At 60.6% G+C, this 13,804-nt stretch overlaps 3 protein-coding genes and 3 non-coding genes across 10 annotated transcripts; 3 read left to right on the forward strand and 3 right to left on the reverse strand.

Moving 5' to 3' along the window:
- Positions 1-24: 24 nt before the first annotated feature.
- Positions 25-6,811, reverse strand: TBL3 (transducin beta like 3). Of its 4 annotated transcripts, XM_043560972.1 has the most exons (23): positions 6,619-6,710; positions 6,314-6,418; positions 5,194-5,245; positions 5,016-5,111; positions 4,885-4,932; positions 4,638-4,779; positions 4,458-4,542; positions 4,203-4,373; positions 4,036-4,111; positions 3,859-3,952; positions 3,594-3,775; positions 3,346-3,487; positions 3,190-3,248; positions 3,001-3,104; positions 1,883-2,030; positions 1,565-1,795; positions 1,407-1,477; positions 1,170-1,326; positions 1,019-1,077; positions 655-758; positions 488-559; positions 246-404; positions 25-165 (listed from the first exon to the last, which is right to left on the reverse strand). In XM_043560972.1, the coding sequence occupies exons 6-23, from the start codon at positions 4,672-4,674 to the stop codon at positions 56-58; spliced, it is 2,061 nt and encodes a 686-aa protein (XP_043416907.1). In that variant the 5' UTR covers positions 4,675-4,779; positions 4,885-4,932; positions 5,016-5,111; positions 5,194-5,245; positions 6,314-6,418; positions 6,619-6,710; the 3' UTR covers positions 25-55. The 4 variants fall into 4 exon arrangements, with proteins under 4 accessions (XP_043416907.1, XP_043416906.1, XP_043416908.1 ...); XM_043560971.1 differs by lacking the exon at positions 6,314-6,418 and having other exon boundaries at positions 6,619-6,811; XM_043560973.1 differs by lacking the exons at positions 6,314-6,418; positions 6,619-6,710 and adding an exon at positions 5,836-5,943.
- Positions 6,812-7,759: 948 nt separating this feature from the next.
- Positions 7,760-11,601, reverse strand: RNF151 (ring finger protein 151). Of its 2 annotated transcripts, XM_043560977.1 has the most exons (6): positions 11,472-11,601; positions 11,057-11,207; positions 9,705-10,699; positions 9,238-9,383; positions 8,831-8,927; positions 7,760-8,293 (listed from the first exon to the last, which is right to left on the reverse strand). In XM_043560977.1, the coding sequence occupies exons 3-6, from the start codon at positions 9,705-9,707 to the stop codon at positions 7,808-7,810; spliced, it is 732 nt and encodes a 243-aa protein (XP_043416912.1). In that variant the 5' UTR covers positions 9,708-10,699; positions 11,057-11,207; positions 11,472-11,601; the 3' UTR covers positions 7,760-7,807. The 2 variants fall into 2 exon arrangements, with proteins under 2 accessions (XP_043416912.1, XP_043416911.1); XM_043560976.1 differs by having other exon boundaries at positions 9,705-11,207; positions 11,472-11,600.
- LOC122472122 lies at positions 11,274-11,400 on the reverse strand. Its single transcript, XR_006294370.1, has one exon. It is a non-coding gene; the product is annotated as a small nucleolar RNA ACA64 (small nucleolar RNA).
- A 116-nt stretch (positions 11,602-11,717) lies between the features above and the next one.
- On the forward strand, positions 11,718-13,732 carry RPS2 (ribosomal protein S2). The gene is made up of 7 exons (XM_043560975.1): positions 11,718-12,059; positions 12,146-12,235; positions 12,433-12,540; positions 12,794-12,967; positions 13,051-13,210; positions 13,433-13,524; positions 13,613-13,732. The coding sequence occupies exons 1-7, from the start codon at positions 11,883-11,885 to the stop codon at positions 13,691-13,693; spliced, it is 882 nt and encodes a 293-aa protein (XP_043416910.1). The 5' UTR covers positions 11,718-11,882; the 3' UTR covers positions 13,694-13,732.
- LOC122472112 lies at positions 12,576-12,709 on the forward strand. Its single transcript, XR_006294360.1, has one exon. It is a non-coding gene; the product is annotated as a small nucleolar RNA SNORA64/SNORA10 family (small nucleolar RNA).
- LOC122472113 lies at positions 13,237-13,367 on the forward strand. The gene has a single exon (XR_006294361.1). It is a non-coding gene; the product is annotated as a small nucleolar RNA SNORA64/SNORA10 family (small nucleolar RNA).
- Positions 13,733-13,804: the final 72 nt, after the last annotated feature.

Consider the following 13,804-nt stretch of genomic DNA (forward strand, 5'->3'; position numbering starts at 1 on the left):
CAAAGCCCCGACAGACACAGGGAATCAGGGTAGAAAAGTAATCTTTCAGCATGTTTCAGAGAGCAGAGGGGGCCACAGGCAGGGGGGGCAACTTCATGTTGTGCCACAGAAAGTCCAGGAAGGTGGCTGCCTGCAGTGTCCGGCTGAGTCGCTGAAAATGCCGCTCTGGAGGAGGACAGAGGGACGTCAAGGGGTCTGGCCGGGCCGTGCCCTGTCCCGCTGGCCCCCCCCCCCCCCCCACCTACCGGTGTAGGGTAGCAGGGCCTCGAGTGAGGCCTGCAGGCCCTGGTAGGCCAGGAGCTCTTCTGGGGCCTCGTGCCGCAGGAGCACACCCAGCACAGCCTGGGCTTCGTGGCAGTGCCTGGAGTTGGTGTTCCACGTGACACAGAAGCGCAGCAAGGCCTCTGTGGGTGACAAGGACAGTCAGACATGCCCGCTGGCTGCCTTGCCCATACTGGCCACTGCCCAGCCTGCCCTCCCACCCGACCTTTCTGGTCTCGTCGCAGCTGCAGCACTGTGGCTCCCAGCTTCTCGCAGGCCTCGGGGTCCCTCCGGATGGCTGCGGGGGGCAGGGGAAGAGGGAAGACTGAGTCCCAGGGAAGGGGCACAAGATGGACCCAAGACCCCGTCTGTGCGGCCCAAGGCGGCACTGACCCTGGATAACAGTCAGCACAGTGTGGGGCCGGTCCAGGGAGATGGCCAAGCCCAGTGCCCGCAGGTACCGTCTCTCATGGAGCAGGTTGTCCAGTTCTTGCTGCCTGGTGGGGGGGAAAACAGGGTCACTGGGGGACCTGGCTGGGACCGAAAGCGGAGCCATCCGAGGGCTGACTCAGGAGTCAGCACCCTGGCCTGAAGCACCTGCTGGTGGTGAGCTGTGTTGCTGCTCCTGCCTCAGTTTCCCCATGCCATAAAGCATAGCTGAAACCTGTATACCCCACTCCAAGGGTGCGATACACGGGACGTGGTTGACGCGGGGGTGGCACTCACAGGGGAGCTGGGCGAGGACCCCCACACTTACTTGACCACCTCCTCCTCCCGCTTGGCCTGCTCTTCTGCTTGCTCCTCTTCGGTCACATCCTAGGGTCAGAGCGAGATCGGACCGGCACTAGCATGCAGCCCTGCACCTCCCACCACCCCCCCCGCCCGACCTCTGCCCCAAGCCTACATACCTTCCAGAGGATGACACAGGAGTCGCTAGCACCGGTAAGGGCACGGTCGTCCAGCCGGCTGCAGTGCAGCCCCCAGACTTTGTCCTCGTGGGCGTCCAGAGTCTTCACACACTCGTTGCTCTTGATGGTCCAGAGCTTCACGAGACCATCAGAGCCGCTGGGGTCGGGATTGGGAGGGGGCTCAGTCCTGGGGCCCATCCGGCAGCAAACCCCCACCCGTATCCCCAGCCCCCGCACCTGGACAGCAGCTGTGTACCGCGGCTTACGAAGGCCACCTTCAGCACAGAAGCATCGTGCCCCTCGAACGTCTGCGGGATGGGGCGGGTGAGGGGGGAGGATGTGAGCAGGCACGGGGGGGGGGGGGGGGGGCCGGGCCTGCGGTGGGGACAGCTTACCTTGAGGCAGCTGAAGTCCTGCAGTGCCCAGAGCTTGACGGTACCGTCAGCGGACGCGGTGGCCAGCACCTGGTCCATGGGCGAGAACTGGACACACCAGAGGCCGCGCCGGTGGCCTGAAAAGACGCCCAGCAGCCGGCACTGCGGCAGAGCCCAGAGCTTGGCCGTGCGGTCCTGTGAGCCCGTGGCCAGCAGCTTGTCGTTGGGGGCAACAGCCACACTGTTGATATCCTGGGGACGGGAGCAGGTGGCGACTCAGACTCCCATCCCGGCAAGGGCCCTGTCATACCCATGCCCCGATGTGCCACGTGCTGTCACCTTGTCATGGCAGCGCTGTGTGGCCTGAGCCTGGAGAAGGACAGGACTGCTGTCCGAGGATGCACCCTTGGACAGCAGGGCTTCAGGGATAGGCCACAGCTTCACGGTGCAGTCCTGGCTACCCGTCACCAGGAAGGTCTCCTTCAGCCTGAGACCAGATTTGGGGTAGGGGGAGACACCTGCTGAGTCATGGCCAGCCCTGTCTACCAGGGCATCACAGCCTGAGTCTGCAGGATCATGGTCCCAACCACGGGGACCGTTCCAGAATGCAGACAGCTTCTGGACAACCCCCACATGCCTCTGGAACCACTTAATTCACACTCTCCACCACCTGCCCTGGGTCCCCCCGGAGTTGGTGACTTTGTCACAGTAACACCCCACCCGTCCCCGGCAGAAAATGTCTTCTTTTTTTTTTTAATTTTTTTTTTCAACGTTTTTTTTTGGGGGACAGAGCGAGACAGAGCATGAACGGGGGAGGGGCAGAGAGAGAGGGAGACACAGAATCGGAAACAGTCTCCAGGCTCCGAGCCATCAGCCCAGAGCCTGACGCGGGGCTCGAACTCACAGACCGCGATATCATGACCTGGCTGAAGTCGGACGCTTAACTGACTGCGCCACCCAGGCGCCCCAGAAAATGTCTTCTTTGCCCGAGCCTTGCTCAGCGTTATTCTTTCTGACCTGAAACCTCCCTCCCCTTCCTAGTTTGTAAAGTTTACTTTGAGAGAGAGACAGAGAGACAGAGAGAGAGAAAGTAAGACAGCATGAGTAGGGGGAGGGGCGGAAAGAGAGAAAGAGAATCCCAAAAGGCTCCACACCACGGGGTTCAATCCCATGAACTATGAGATCAAGACCTGAGCCGAAATCAAGGATGGAGGTTTAGCTGACTGAGCCACCCAGGCGCCCCAAGCCTCCCCACTTTTACTCACCCAGCCCCAAGACCACTTCTGAGGCGCCTCTACTTCCAACGGCAACCGGGGGTGCCCCTGGTGTGTTGTGATATATCCCCACTCCTAAGCCTCAAAGATCAAGGCCAAAGCCTTCCCCCCACACATCCCCCTGAGCTGGACCCCCATTAGCAGGGTTCTGCAAGAACACGGACTCCAGCCCTGACCCACTACCTAGAGCAGCAGATCGTGCCCACGCTGTGCGTGTGCCCGGAGCCCTGAGCCACACAGGCCACCTTGCCAGCCTTGTTCATCCTCCAGATGCAGATGCTCTGATCCTGGGAACAAAAGGGGTGAGGACAGAGGCTGGGCTGGACTTTCCCACCTGGGACCCAAGCCTCCACACCTCTCCAGATGCCTTACCTTGGCACAGCTGGCAAAGAGCCGCCCCTTCCGGAAGACATCTAGGGCCAGGACAATATCTGGGAGAAAGCAGAGAGAAAACGGCCATCGATTACGGTAAAGGAGGGCAGCCCAGCCCAGGACGAAGCGCTGGGGGCATCAGCTCGGCTCGCTCACCGGTGTGGCCGTGGAGAATCTGGCAGGCCATTGTCTGGAGCTCAAACACTTTCAGGCTGGGGCTGTTGGAAGCCACGACGATGTGGGAGTCTTCGGGCCCGAGAAACCGGACGTCCAACACCTCCTCGCTGTAGCCGGCAAACTGGGGGTGGTGGTTGGGGGGGGGGACAGGAGGGACACAAGCCAGAGCCCGCATGAGTGGAGAGCCGGCCCCTGCAGGCCTCGGGGTCGGCAGGGGCGGAGCTCACCTGTTTCCGCAGCTGCAGGGAGCGAGCCTCGTAGAGCAGCAGGTTGTGGTCGGCGGTGACGCTGACCAGCAGGCCGGCGGAAGGGGCCAGAGCGCAGCGGGTCAGCTCCTGCTTGGGGCCCGGCAACTGCCGCTGTGTGTACACACACTGCCCGGAGGCCGCCTCCCACACGCGCAGCAGGCCTGCGTGGGGGCAGGGGTGCTGGGATTCGAGTCCACGGACCTCCCCCAGCCCCCACTGCCCACCCTGGCCTGGCCCCGCACACCTTGGTCTCCGGCTGTCAGGAAGTGCAGGCCCTTGGACTTCACGCCCAGCTCTGGTGCCGGCTCCTCGGGCAACAGCACGGCGGCCTCCACACTCTGAGGATAAATAAGCAGGTCAGACAGGCAGACCCACCCTCCCCCTGCCCCCTTTACTGGCCCCGGCCCCCCAGAGCCCCCACCTCAAACACTGGCACAGTCTTCGTGGCTTGGTGGGTCCGGAGGTCCCAGACAACGCAGATTTTGTCCCGGCCCGAGCTGGGGGGGGGGGGGGTGACAGCCACCTCAGTTCTCAAGGGTCAGCTGTAGCCCTCCACTTCCCACGTGGCCCAAGAGGCTGTATGCTGACCTCAGCATGGAGTGGCCATCCGCGCTGAAGGTCAGTGAGGTGACGGCACTGTAGTGCGCGGTCATCGTGGCCAGGCACGACTGGTCCTGTAGAGACCACATGCGGACGGTGGCGTCCACAGCCGAGGAGAAGAGCAGCAGGCGTGCGGGGTCCGGGTGGAAGGCCACCAAGCTGCAGGCACGTGGTGGGGTGGGGCAGGTGAGCTATGCCACCCTGGGCCTAACGCCCCGCCCGCCCTGCCGGACCCCGACTCACTGTACGACCCCTGATGACCCCCGAAAGTGGTGCGTCCCGTAGTGCCGCACGACGTCCCAGACACGCACTGCCCCGTCGCAGCCGCCTAGGGGAACGTGTTTGAAGTGAAGGGGCTGCTGTGCCCGAAGACCGCTGACCGTGTGCCCTCCAGCCGGCCCGGGCACCCAGTCAGGGCCCTACCTGTGGCTAGCAGCGTGGAGGTGGGGTCAAAGGCCATGGCGGCCACAGGGGCCGTGTGTATCGCCTTCCACAGGCGGGTGATGCTGCCCTCTCGCCAGGCCCACTGAGCCAGAAGCAGTGCCCGGCTGGCTGTCACCAGCACCTGGAGGAGGATGCGGTTCAGCTGGGTGTGTGGAGGCATGGCCACAGGTCCTCAAAGTTGGACCGAGAGGTCCCAGAGTCCGCCTCCCGTCCCTGCGCCATGTACCTCGTCATCTGGGCTGAGATCGAAGGCGGTGATGTCCTCCTGGTCCTCCTAGAGGCGAGAGTTGGCACACGGTACCGTGAGAACAGGCTGCCCCCACACCTGCCCCCTGCCCTGGCTCTCCCCATCCTCACCTGTTCCAGGCTCCGCAGCACAGCCCCTGAGGCCACGTCCAGGATGTTGACTCTGGTACCACAAATGCAGAAGAGATGCTGCCCAGTCTGGTCCAGCTGGTGACAGAAGGGTCTTAGCCAAGATAGCTCTCTGCAGCCCCTGCCTGCCCCCCCACTCTGCCCCTCCCTGGGCTGGTACCTGCACCTTCCCGCCCTTGTAGAAAGGCTCAATCTTGCGCTCGACAGCATAGCTAAAGGGATGACAAGAGGGGAAGACGGTGAGTCACCCACCCCTTGGTCCCGGGTGCCAGCTCTGTGCTGGGTGCTCTCCCAACAGGACCCTGCCCTGGAGGAGATCCCAGGCAGAGGCATGGGAGGTCAGAGGTGGCTCTTCTGTCATCTTCTCTCAGCAGGACTGTGGGATGGGTGTTGGTTACCCCCATGTCACAGAGAACGGGACACCCGGAGCTGGGCAGTGATTCAAGCCAGGTGTCAGGCAGGAGGACGGCAGCCCAGGCTTTCCAGATTCCCCAGAGCCCAGAAGGCTGTGCCTTGGGGGCCCCCTGCTGGCCGTGGGAGGCCAGCTCAGGGTACCAGCCTGGAGCAACAGCCATCTCCCAGGGCCCTCCAGTCCCAGGCCCAGGCCGCCCCTTCCCCAAGCCTGGCCCCTTCCTCCCACCCACCAAGTAGCCTTCATCTGTCGCCTCCTCCCTCCCCCCGCTGCTGCTTCCATGCTGGTCCAGGCCACTGCACTCTCATCTGGACAGCTGCTCCAACCTTTTCACCAGGCCCCTATCTCCCACCTCAAGGGCTGCTGCCAAAAAGGCCTTTCAGAACACACCTGCTTAGGTCACCACCTTACAGATTTCCGAGACCCTGGCTGGAGGAGCCTCTGCTGACCTTTTCTGTGTCACACAGGATGTTCCCTGCGTGTGGCTTGGGTCTCTCTTCCTGGACTTCAGTGGTGCCTGGCTAACTCCACTGGGGGGGAAGCCTGACAACCAAGATGAAATGGAGTCCCCCAACCCCCAACCCCAGGTGGCTATCCCACAGAGATGTTCTTGGCACCAGGCGTTGCTCGTCCTACTAGTGACAGAAACGATGTGCTTGACATGTTTCTTCTATCACACCGAGCCCCCACGGAGGGAATGAGTCTGTCCGGTTCACCAGGATGGTCAGGGGATCTTGGGGAATGAATAAGCACAGGATGCGGGGCCTCCAGGGCCACGGCGGACCCGCCCATCTCCAGTCGTGTTGAAGAGGGACAGCGGGTGAAAGCCTCCAGGCCGCCTGCCCCAGAGTGGTTCTTCTCCCGGTACCTGAGGGTCGAGGCGTCCCGCTGCCGTCCAGGACCAGCCGGGACTTGTGCTCAGCCCGACCCTTCCTCCTCTAGACTTTTTCATCCACAACGCCTAAGCCAGCTCCTGATGTAATAACCGAGGCTGGTCCCCCGACTTTGTAATAACGCAGCCTCCACGACCCCTGCGGGGCAGTCCGCACACCGCCCTCAGGCTCTCCCCAGGCCCGAATGGGCGCCCGGTGCAGGGCGGGCGCATTTGCTATTCCTGCTGCGAACCTCGCTCCCTCCCTGGGCGGCACCCGCAGCCGCAGCGCCCCGGCTCACTTGGCCTTGAAGCGACCCACTCCCGCCACGGGCTCCGCCATGTCGTCGTCGTCGCCGCCGCCGCCGCGTGAGGGAACCTGGCTCGCCACTTCTCACTGCCGGCGCGCTGCAGATGGCGTCACGGCCCACGACTATGGCGTCATCAGCACTGTGCGCTCGGCGCCATCTTTACTGTGGGCAGCTTCCGCGTAAGGAAGCGGAAGATGCGTTTCTGGCCTGGAGGGGCGGGGGTAGAGCGGCTTGGAGGCGGCTGCGGGCGTTGGGCAAAGATGGCAGTTACGGGGTTTGCACGCTGTTTGCCTTTTGTTGGAAAATTTAAAAGAGAGTCGTAGAAGATGTTTACTAAACTGATCCCAAGACTCCTGCCCCCTCGGCATTCTGGGATTTGGGGGCAAGTGCGGTCGGGTGCGGTCAACTAGGTCCGGCCTCGGGGCTCATGGTCTGGTGTGAGATGTAACGCCCGTAAACGACTAGACCTCGTAACTTCGGAGTCTCTCAAATGTTTACTGAACACATTCTATGTGCAAAGCTCTGGCGCAGACATTTGGGAGACACCAGAGGAGAAAAAAACAAAACAAAACCCTGCCTTCAAGTAGCTCAGGTGCTACAGGGGAGAAGGGTGGGCGAAGGAAGGGCGAGAAATTAGTGCGCTGGATGGAGCGGAGTGCAGGGGGTGCACTTTCACATGGGGTGGTGGGAGAGGATTCATCGAGAAGGTGACACCTGAGCCAGACCTGAAGTTGGTAAGCACGGACCCCTGTGGCTGTGTGGGGGAACAGTGCTTGTGGCTCCAGGGAACTAGCAGGGAGGAGAATGGAAGGGCAGGAGGTCGGAGACAAATGGGGGTTCCTCGTGAGTCATTCTGAGGCGTTGACTTCTATGAGTTCAGCGTTTTGAGCTCTTTGTGTGATTGGCTGTGAAGCTAGTAAGCAGATCCCTTCCCTGGGAGAGGATCAGGGGAAACCTCTATGAGGAGACATCCGAGGGAAAGGAAACCAGGCAAATGGAGAGCAAGAAGAGCCTTCTGGGAGGAAGAGGTCCAGGGAGAAAGGTCGTCGTATCCCTGCGGGGTGAAGGCAGTAGTGCCTGGAAAGGGGGCAGGGTGACAAATGGGATAAAGCTGTGAGGCCAGCAAGCACAGGGCAGGGGTGGGGCCAGGCCTGGGCTCCGCGTTTATTTACGTCTCTAATTACAAGGTACCTAGGCCCGGGGCTCCCCACACCTCGGCCCCAGTGCTGCCTTCTGGGGTGGCCTCAGTCTCCTCTTGCGGGGTGCCCACGATCAGCGCGTCGTCCTCCCGCAGGAAGTCCCGGAGCTGGGCCAGCTGCCTGCGGATGAAGTTGGTGGCGTGGTGCACCTTGCGCACGCGCCGCAGGAGACCCAGCACCAGGCCCCGGCTGCGCTCCTGCCGCTGGCTCCAGGCCTCACGCAGCTCCTGGTAGCAGTTGTGGTGGGCACGCTCCACCGGGCCCAGGGTGGCCCCACAGCCCAGTGGACAGTGCTGCTGGGCCCCATGCTGGCAGTGCTGCCGGTGCTCAGCCAGGGCCCCACGCAGCACCTGTGCCGGGCAGCCCTCGTTGGGACAAGCCATCAGCTCAAAAGGGCAGGAGTCCTGGTGCCCCCTGCGATGGGCCAGGGGGCATGTCGCTAAGCAGCCAGCTTCTGCGTTCTTGCACTGGGGGTAGAGAGCACCATGTGAGCCAGGCCAGCTTGGATACTGCCAGCTCACGAGCGGCCTACCTTCCACAGACTCCCCCATCCGTCATATTGAACTGGGAGACTGCCAAGCCCTAATGGCATCAATGACGAGGAGAGGGAAATCGTTGGGCAAATGCTTGGAGGTGGGAAGAATCGAGATCTCTGAGGCACAGGGCCTGAGGCTTGAGGAACCGAGACATCTATAAAAATAGGGGGCTGGAGAGTAGTGGCCAGCACAGCAGACACTTCATTCTCTAAAAATTTTGTAGAATCCCTGTTTTACAACTGAGGCCCCAGGGGCTCAGAAAACTTAGGTAACTTGCCTAAAGTCACACAGCAAGTAAGTGACAGAGATGTGACTCAAACTCAGGACTGATGGCCCCCAGGCTTCAGTCTATGCTGCTGGAGCAGAAACCCTCCGGTCTTTCTGATGGGATTCTCCTTACCCCTCTCCTGGCTCTCCCCCTGCCCTGGCAGGGGCAGAAGGGTGGTGGGAGTGGGTGCTTCAAGCTACCTTGACTTCCAAGCGGCCAATGGTCCTCCGAAGTTTATTTACGTGGACCATCTTTTTCCGTTTCACTTCTTTCCTGCAGCACGGACAGGTCTTTTGTCTAGGAGGCATGAGTTGGGGTGGGGGGGGGGGAAGTGTTGGGAGTGGGAAGGACCAGTTGGCAGCAACATGCCTTCCCAGGAGGTCCCTTCTCAAGCTGGAAGAGGCATGAGGGCTTCATAGGGAATTCGGCTCTGAGGCTGGAGCCGCAGATCCCACAGGCTGCAGGGGCCCACATATTTTTTATGTCCCAGGAGATTTGGCAGTGGACTCTTCTGGCCATTGTAAGTCACTGCTCCGCAGGTCTTCCTCTCTATTCCAGGCCACAGCCTTGCTCCTGCCCTCCCAGCCTCTCGGGGACCCACTAGCACCTGGCTAGCCACCGGAGGATGCATTTCTTGCAGAAGATGTGGCTGCATGGCAGCCTCACTGGCCTCTTGAGAACCCCGTGGCATACGGAGCACAGGAAGCTGCAGTCGGGAGGGCTGGCGAAGAGGTTGAGATCATATCCGCCACTCTGCAAAGGCCAAAATCAGGGCCTGGCTGGGACCAGGATCGGACTGCGTACCCAAAGGGAAACTCCAAGTGGAGGGTCGGGTCAGCATCCATCTTGAGGGGGCAGCTGTGAGGGTCAAGACAACTACCAGTCCCTGGCTGGAACTGGCCTCGGCCTGGAGTTAGACCTGACCAGAGCCCTTGGAAATGTTGGTTTTCTAGTCTTGTTTGGGAACCTGTTACCCAGTGTTCACACTCAGAATAAGGAACGGGGTCCAGCTCTGGACAGCTCTTGAGTTAGGAACAAACTTAAGGGCCAGAGGCAAGAGGGTCCCATGCTCACCATGATCTGTGTCTGGACTGCAGCTCCACTGACCCCCAGGGATCAGGAGCCTCCATTTCACAGCAGGAGTGGGCCGACATCACAGTGGCATTGTCCGGCTCAGGCCAATCACAGCCTTGGTCCAGGGCCCACTGGTAGGTATTCTGTACCATCTAGCCCTTGCTTATAATTGAGAGGTAGGCAGTGTGGACCGGGGGCAGGTGTCTGGAGCCTCTGCCTGAACCCCAGGCAGCACCAGGCCGGGACCCAAACTTCTGGGTGCTGTTTCCCCAAAGCTGAGGCTTCGGCAGGAAAGTAGGAATCATTCCCCTACCCTTCCTCAAATAGTGCTGCTCAGGCCAGCTCTTGGGAGCCCAGGACTTTTCCCACTGACCCACCAGCAGGTCTCTTAGGATCTAAGACATCTAGCTCCAGAGTACAGATGAGGGATGTCAGGACCAAATTCCCATACAACCTGTGGTACCACAGTAACGGGGGGCCTAGTATGCGGAAGGGTGTTCCAGAACAGGGAGGCTCTATTTGGGCAGGCCTAGGAGGAAAGACAGGTGGAGACCAATCCCAACCTGGGAAACCAGGATGTTCCCACACCCGAGGCACATTACCAGAGAACTGAAGGTTCACTACCGGAGTGTTGAGCTCACCAAATCCTAAAGACCCTATCCCCCTCCTGAGAACAACAGGGGGCCACTGCAAGCCTTTGAGCTGGGGATCTTACGCTCTGATGCTATCAACCTCAAAAATAAAAATCAGTTATTTTACTAGCAAAGGGAAATTCTTTAGAAATCACAGAGAATTGCAATTCAAGACATGCAAGCTATGCTAAAACCACAACCAAAGCCAACAAACAAAGGAAATCTTTATTTTGTGGAAAGAAAAAAACCGGGAGAGATTTTTTTGAACCAACGTCCACCGGACAAAAGCAAGAGTTCAGGGTGATGGCGGTTTCTCACTGGCTGAGTCGCACGAGTGATCCACACAGCTTTCCCTGATAGGGTCTGTAATTGATATTGAGCGGTAGGGCTCCCCCTTCCTCACTCCCCCCCACCGTATTTTAGCCTTGTTTCTCTGTATTCTCACTTTCTGGTGGTTTGCTGGCCCAGCCCAACTCACCACCAAGCTCGAAAAAACTTTATCTGCTCCTGGACATGGTATGGGGTCTGGAGGAGCACACCTGGGTCTCCAATGTAGTTCTGCCACTTACAGAATGACTAACGAGTCACCTGCCAACCTCCGAGAGCCACGGTGTACCCGTCTACGCCATCCAACACCGAGTTGGACTGGTCGCGAAGAGGAGGTACCCCAGAGTCTCTCCCCTCCACAAACACCTTGCTCCCTGCGTCCCAGAGATGCACCTCCCAGGCTGATGGCTGGGGGGGGGGGGGGGGGGGGCAAGGGCAGTCACACGCGGTCGACTCAGACCACCAGCTTCGTTGAACGCTGAGAGCAGAGCTTGCCTCCCTGCCGTCCTGGCGTCCTGGGCCTCGGGGTCGGGGCGCCGGCGACCTGCAGACAGAGCATGGGGTCAGGAGTCAGAGGCCAGAGCACGGGCGGCGGGCCCGGGGCGGCCGCGCTTGTCGGGGCCTGGGTTTCACCTCCCCACACCGACGAGTGGGCGGTGAGCTGAGGCCCCCGGTGGCTCTGGGCGCCGAATCTCACCCGCGGCCACGACCAAAGCCGCGGGTGATTTTCAACCAACGCCGTCCCCCCCCCCCCCCCCCCCCCCCCCCCCCCCCAGCTACCACCCCGGGACGCGAGGACTAGACCCACCTGCAGCGAACAGGAGGAGCAAGACGACTGCAACCCAGAGAGTTCGCGCCGCGGAGCCGCAGGCGCGCAAGCGCACACAAAGCGGGCGGGGGAACACTGGCAGCGCGTCACCACCTGTCTGATTGGCCCGTGGCAAAGTCGCGCCTAGGGCGGCCACGATCTCGCGGCACTTGGCTTGCTATAAATGCTCCCTGCCGCGCGGCCTAGTTCTTCTCCGGGAATACACGTGAGTCTTCTTGCTGCGGGTGGCGGTACCCGGGCCGGGCTGGTGGGAGTGCGCGGATGGCCGGCGGGGCCCTGGGTGGTTGGCGCGTTGGCGCTCCCGGGAGGGAGTCGTGCTCTGGGCGCCTCGTGCGACCGCGAATGCCAGGGCTTCGCTGATTGTCGTCTTGTCGTCGTCATTTTCAGCAAATGGCGGATGACGCCGGTGCTGCGGGAGGGCCCGGAGGGCCCGGGGGCCCTGGAATGGGAGGCCGCGGCGGCTTCCGCGGAGGCTTCGGCAGCGGCATCCGGGGTCGGGGCCGCGGCCGGGGTCGAGGCCGGGGCCGCGGCCGCGGAGCTCGCGGAGGCAAGGCCGAGGACAAGGAGGTAGGTTCGGGCCGCGCGCGTCAGACGGGCCCATGGGCGGCGGCGCCGGACGCACGGTCCTAGTCACCTGAGCTTTTTCTTTACAGTGGATGCCCGTCACCAAGCTGGGCCGCCTGGTCAAGGATATGAAGATCAAGTCCCTGGAGGAGATCTATCTCTTCTCTCTGCCCATCAAGGTAGCGCGTGCGTCCTGCCGCGGACGGGCCGGTGGGCGGGTGCGGCCTCTGGGCTTCTCGTTTAATGTGGGCTCCGGGGATGACCTCTGTCCGTGGCGGGACAACTTGGGAACCGGTTCCAGGGGTCCAGGTGACGGTTCTCAAAGGTGGCTTCTGTGTCATGATAACCGCTTTTGTGCCCACGTCACGTTTTTCAGGAGTCCGAGATCATTGACTTTTTCTTGGGGGCGTCGCTCAAGGACGAGGTCTTGAAGATTATGCCTGTGCAGAAGCAGACCCGCGCTGGCCAGCGGACCAGGTTCAAGGTAGCCGAGCCGTTTCTGCCGAGGCGCTTTGTGAGGCTCTCTCGGCTCTGCACAGCCACGCTTGCTGCCTCACGTGTGGCTTTCGTAATGGGGAGAGAGAGGAAAGATCTCCTCTGGACCTCAGAGCGGCCTGGCGGTGGCCACTCTTTCCTTGAGGAGGGCAACAGGTCTGGTGGGTGTTTTGGTGGGATTTGCTGGTGCTGTGCAGGCCTCTGCGGACAATGGACCACGGGTCATATCAGGTTTTTTATAGGCATTTGTTGCCATCGGAGACTACAACGGACACGTTGGTCTGGGTGTTAAGTGTTCTAAGGAAGTAGCCACCGCCATCCGTGGGGCCATCATCCTGGCCAAGCTTTCCATCGTCCCCGTGCGGCGAGGCTACTGGGGGAACAAGATTGGGAAGCCCCACACTGTACCATGCAAGGTAGGCCGGGGGTAGCCAACCATGGGGCTTGCAGGGGTGCAGACTCCTGATCACCCATCTGCTGACTCCTCCCACCTTCACAGGTGACAGGCCGCTGTGGTTCTGTGCTGGTGCGCCTCATTCCTGCCCCCAGAGGCACTGGCATTGTCTCAGCCCCTGTACCTAAGAAGCTACTGATGATGGCTGGTATCGATGACTGCTACACCTCAGCTAGAGGCTGCACTGCCACCCTGGGCAACTTCGGTAGGTGGTCCCAAGGGGGGCTGTGGCTTCTCTCAGCTCCGCTTAATCATACTCGGTGTGTGGTTGGCGTATTTTCAGAGAGAGAGAGAGGAAGGCTCTCCTAATGCACGGCAGACCGGCCCCAAGTGGCCTCTCTGTTCCTAGGAGTGCAACAGTGTCTGTCTGTACCTGTGGTGTTTGTCACAAGAATCCACCAGCTCACTCCTGTTTTCCCCTTTGCAGCCAAGGCCACTTTTGATGCCATTTCCAAGACCTACAGCTATCTCACCCCTGATCTTTGGAAGGAGACTGTGTTCACCAAGTCTCCCTATCAGGTACTGCCTGCCTACCCCCCTTTGTGAGCCTGGACAAGTGTGGACGGTGGGGCGGCATCTGTACAACTTAAGTCTCTGTTTTTCCCAGGAATTCACTGACCATCTTGTAAAGACCCACACCAGAGTCTCTGTGCAGAGGACCCAGGCTCCAGCTGTGGCCACCACATAGTTTTGTATGAGAAAAATAAAGTGAATTGAAGCTTGTTAATAGTGTTTTTTATTTCAAGGTTAGTAGCAGGTAGATTTCAAGGGTGATGAAGCCATGGAATGAATTAAGATT

The sequence above is a fragment of the Prionailurus bengalensis genome, chromosome E3 (genome assembly GCF_016509475.1).
Source record: "Prionailurus bengalensis isolate Pbe53 chromosome E3, Fcat_Pben_1.1_paternal_pri, whole genome shotgun sequence".
Taxonomy (NCBI): domain Eukaryota; kingdom Metazoa; phylum Chordata; class Mammalia; order Carnivora; family Felidae; genus Prionailurus; species Prionailurus bengalensis.

What these genes read in the sequence shown, in the direction of transcription:
- RNF151 (XM_043560977.1), bottom strand. An exon ending in ATCCTCCGGTGGCTAGCCAG is followed by an intron (nt 8,928 to 9,237) that starts GTGCTAGTGGGT and finishes CATGCCTCCTAG; the next exon opens with ACAAAAGACCTGTCCGTGCT. An exon ending in TTGGCCGCTTGGAAGTCAAG is followed by an intron (nt 8,294 to 8,830) that starts GTAGCTTGAAGC and finishes CTCTACCCCCAG; the next exon opens with TGCAAGAACGCAGAAGCTGG.
- TBL3 (XM_043560970.1), bottom strand. Translation starts at nt 5,243, where the DNA reads ATGCTGTCGAGCGCAAGATTGAGCCTTTCTACAAGGGCGGGAAGGTGC. An exon ending in CTCCACGCTGCTAGCCACAG is followed by an intron (nt 4,543 to 4,637) that starts GTAGGGCCCTGA and finishes ACGTTCCCCTAG; the next exon opens with GCGGCTGCGACGGGGCAGTG. An exon ending in GGCACGATCTGCTGCTCTAG is followed by an intron (nt 2,031 to 3,000) that starts GTAGTGGGTCAG and finishes ATCTGGTCTCAG; the next exon opens with GCTGAAGGAGACCTTCCTGG.
- RPS2 (XM_043560975.1), top strand. Translation starts at nt 11,883, where the DNA reads ATGGCGGATGACGCCGGTGCTGCGGGAGGGCCCGGAGGGCCCGGGGGC. An exon ending in GCAAGGCCGAGGACAAGGAG is followed by an intron (nt 12,060 to 12,145) that starts GTAGGTTCGGGC and finishes TTTTCTTTACAG; the next exon opens with TGGATGCCCGTCACCAAGCT. An exon ending in TCTTCTCTCTGCCCATCAAG is followed by an intron (nt 12,236 to 12,432) that starts GTAGCGCGTGCG and finishes CACGTTTTTCAG; the next exon opens with GAGTCCGAGATCATTGACTT.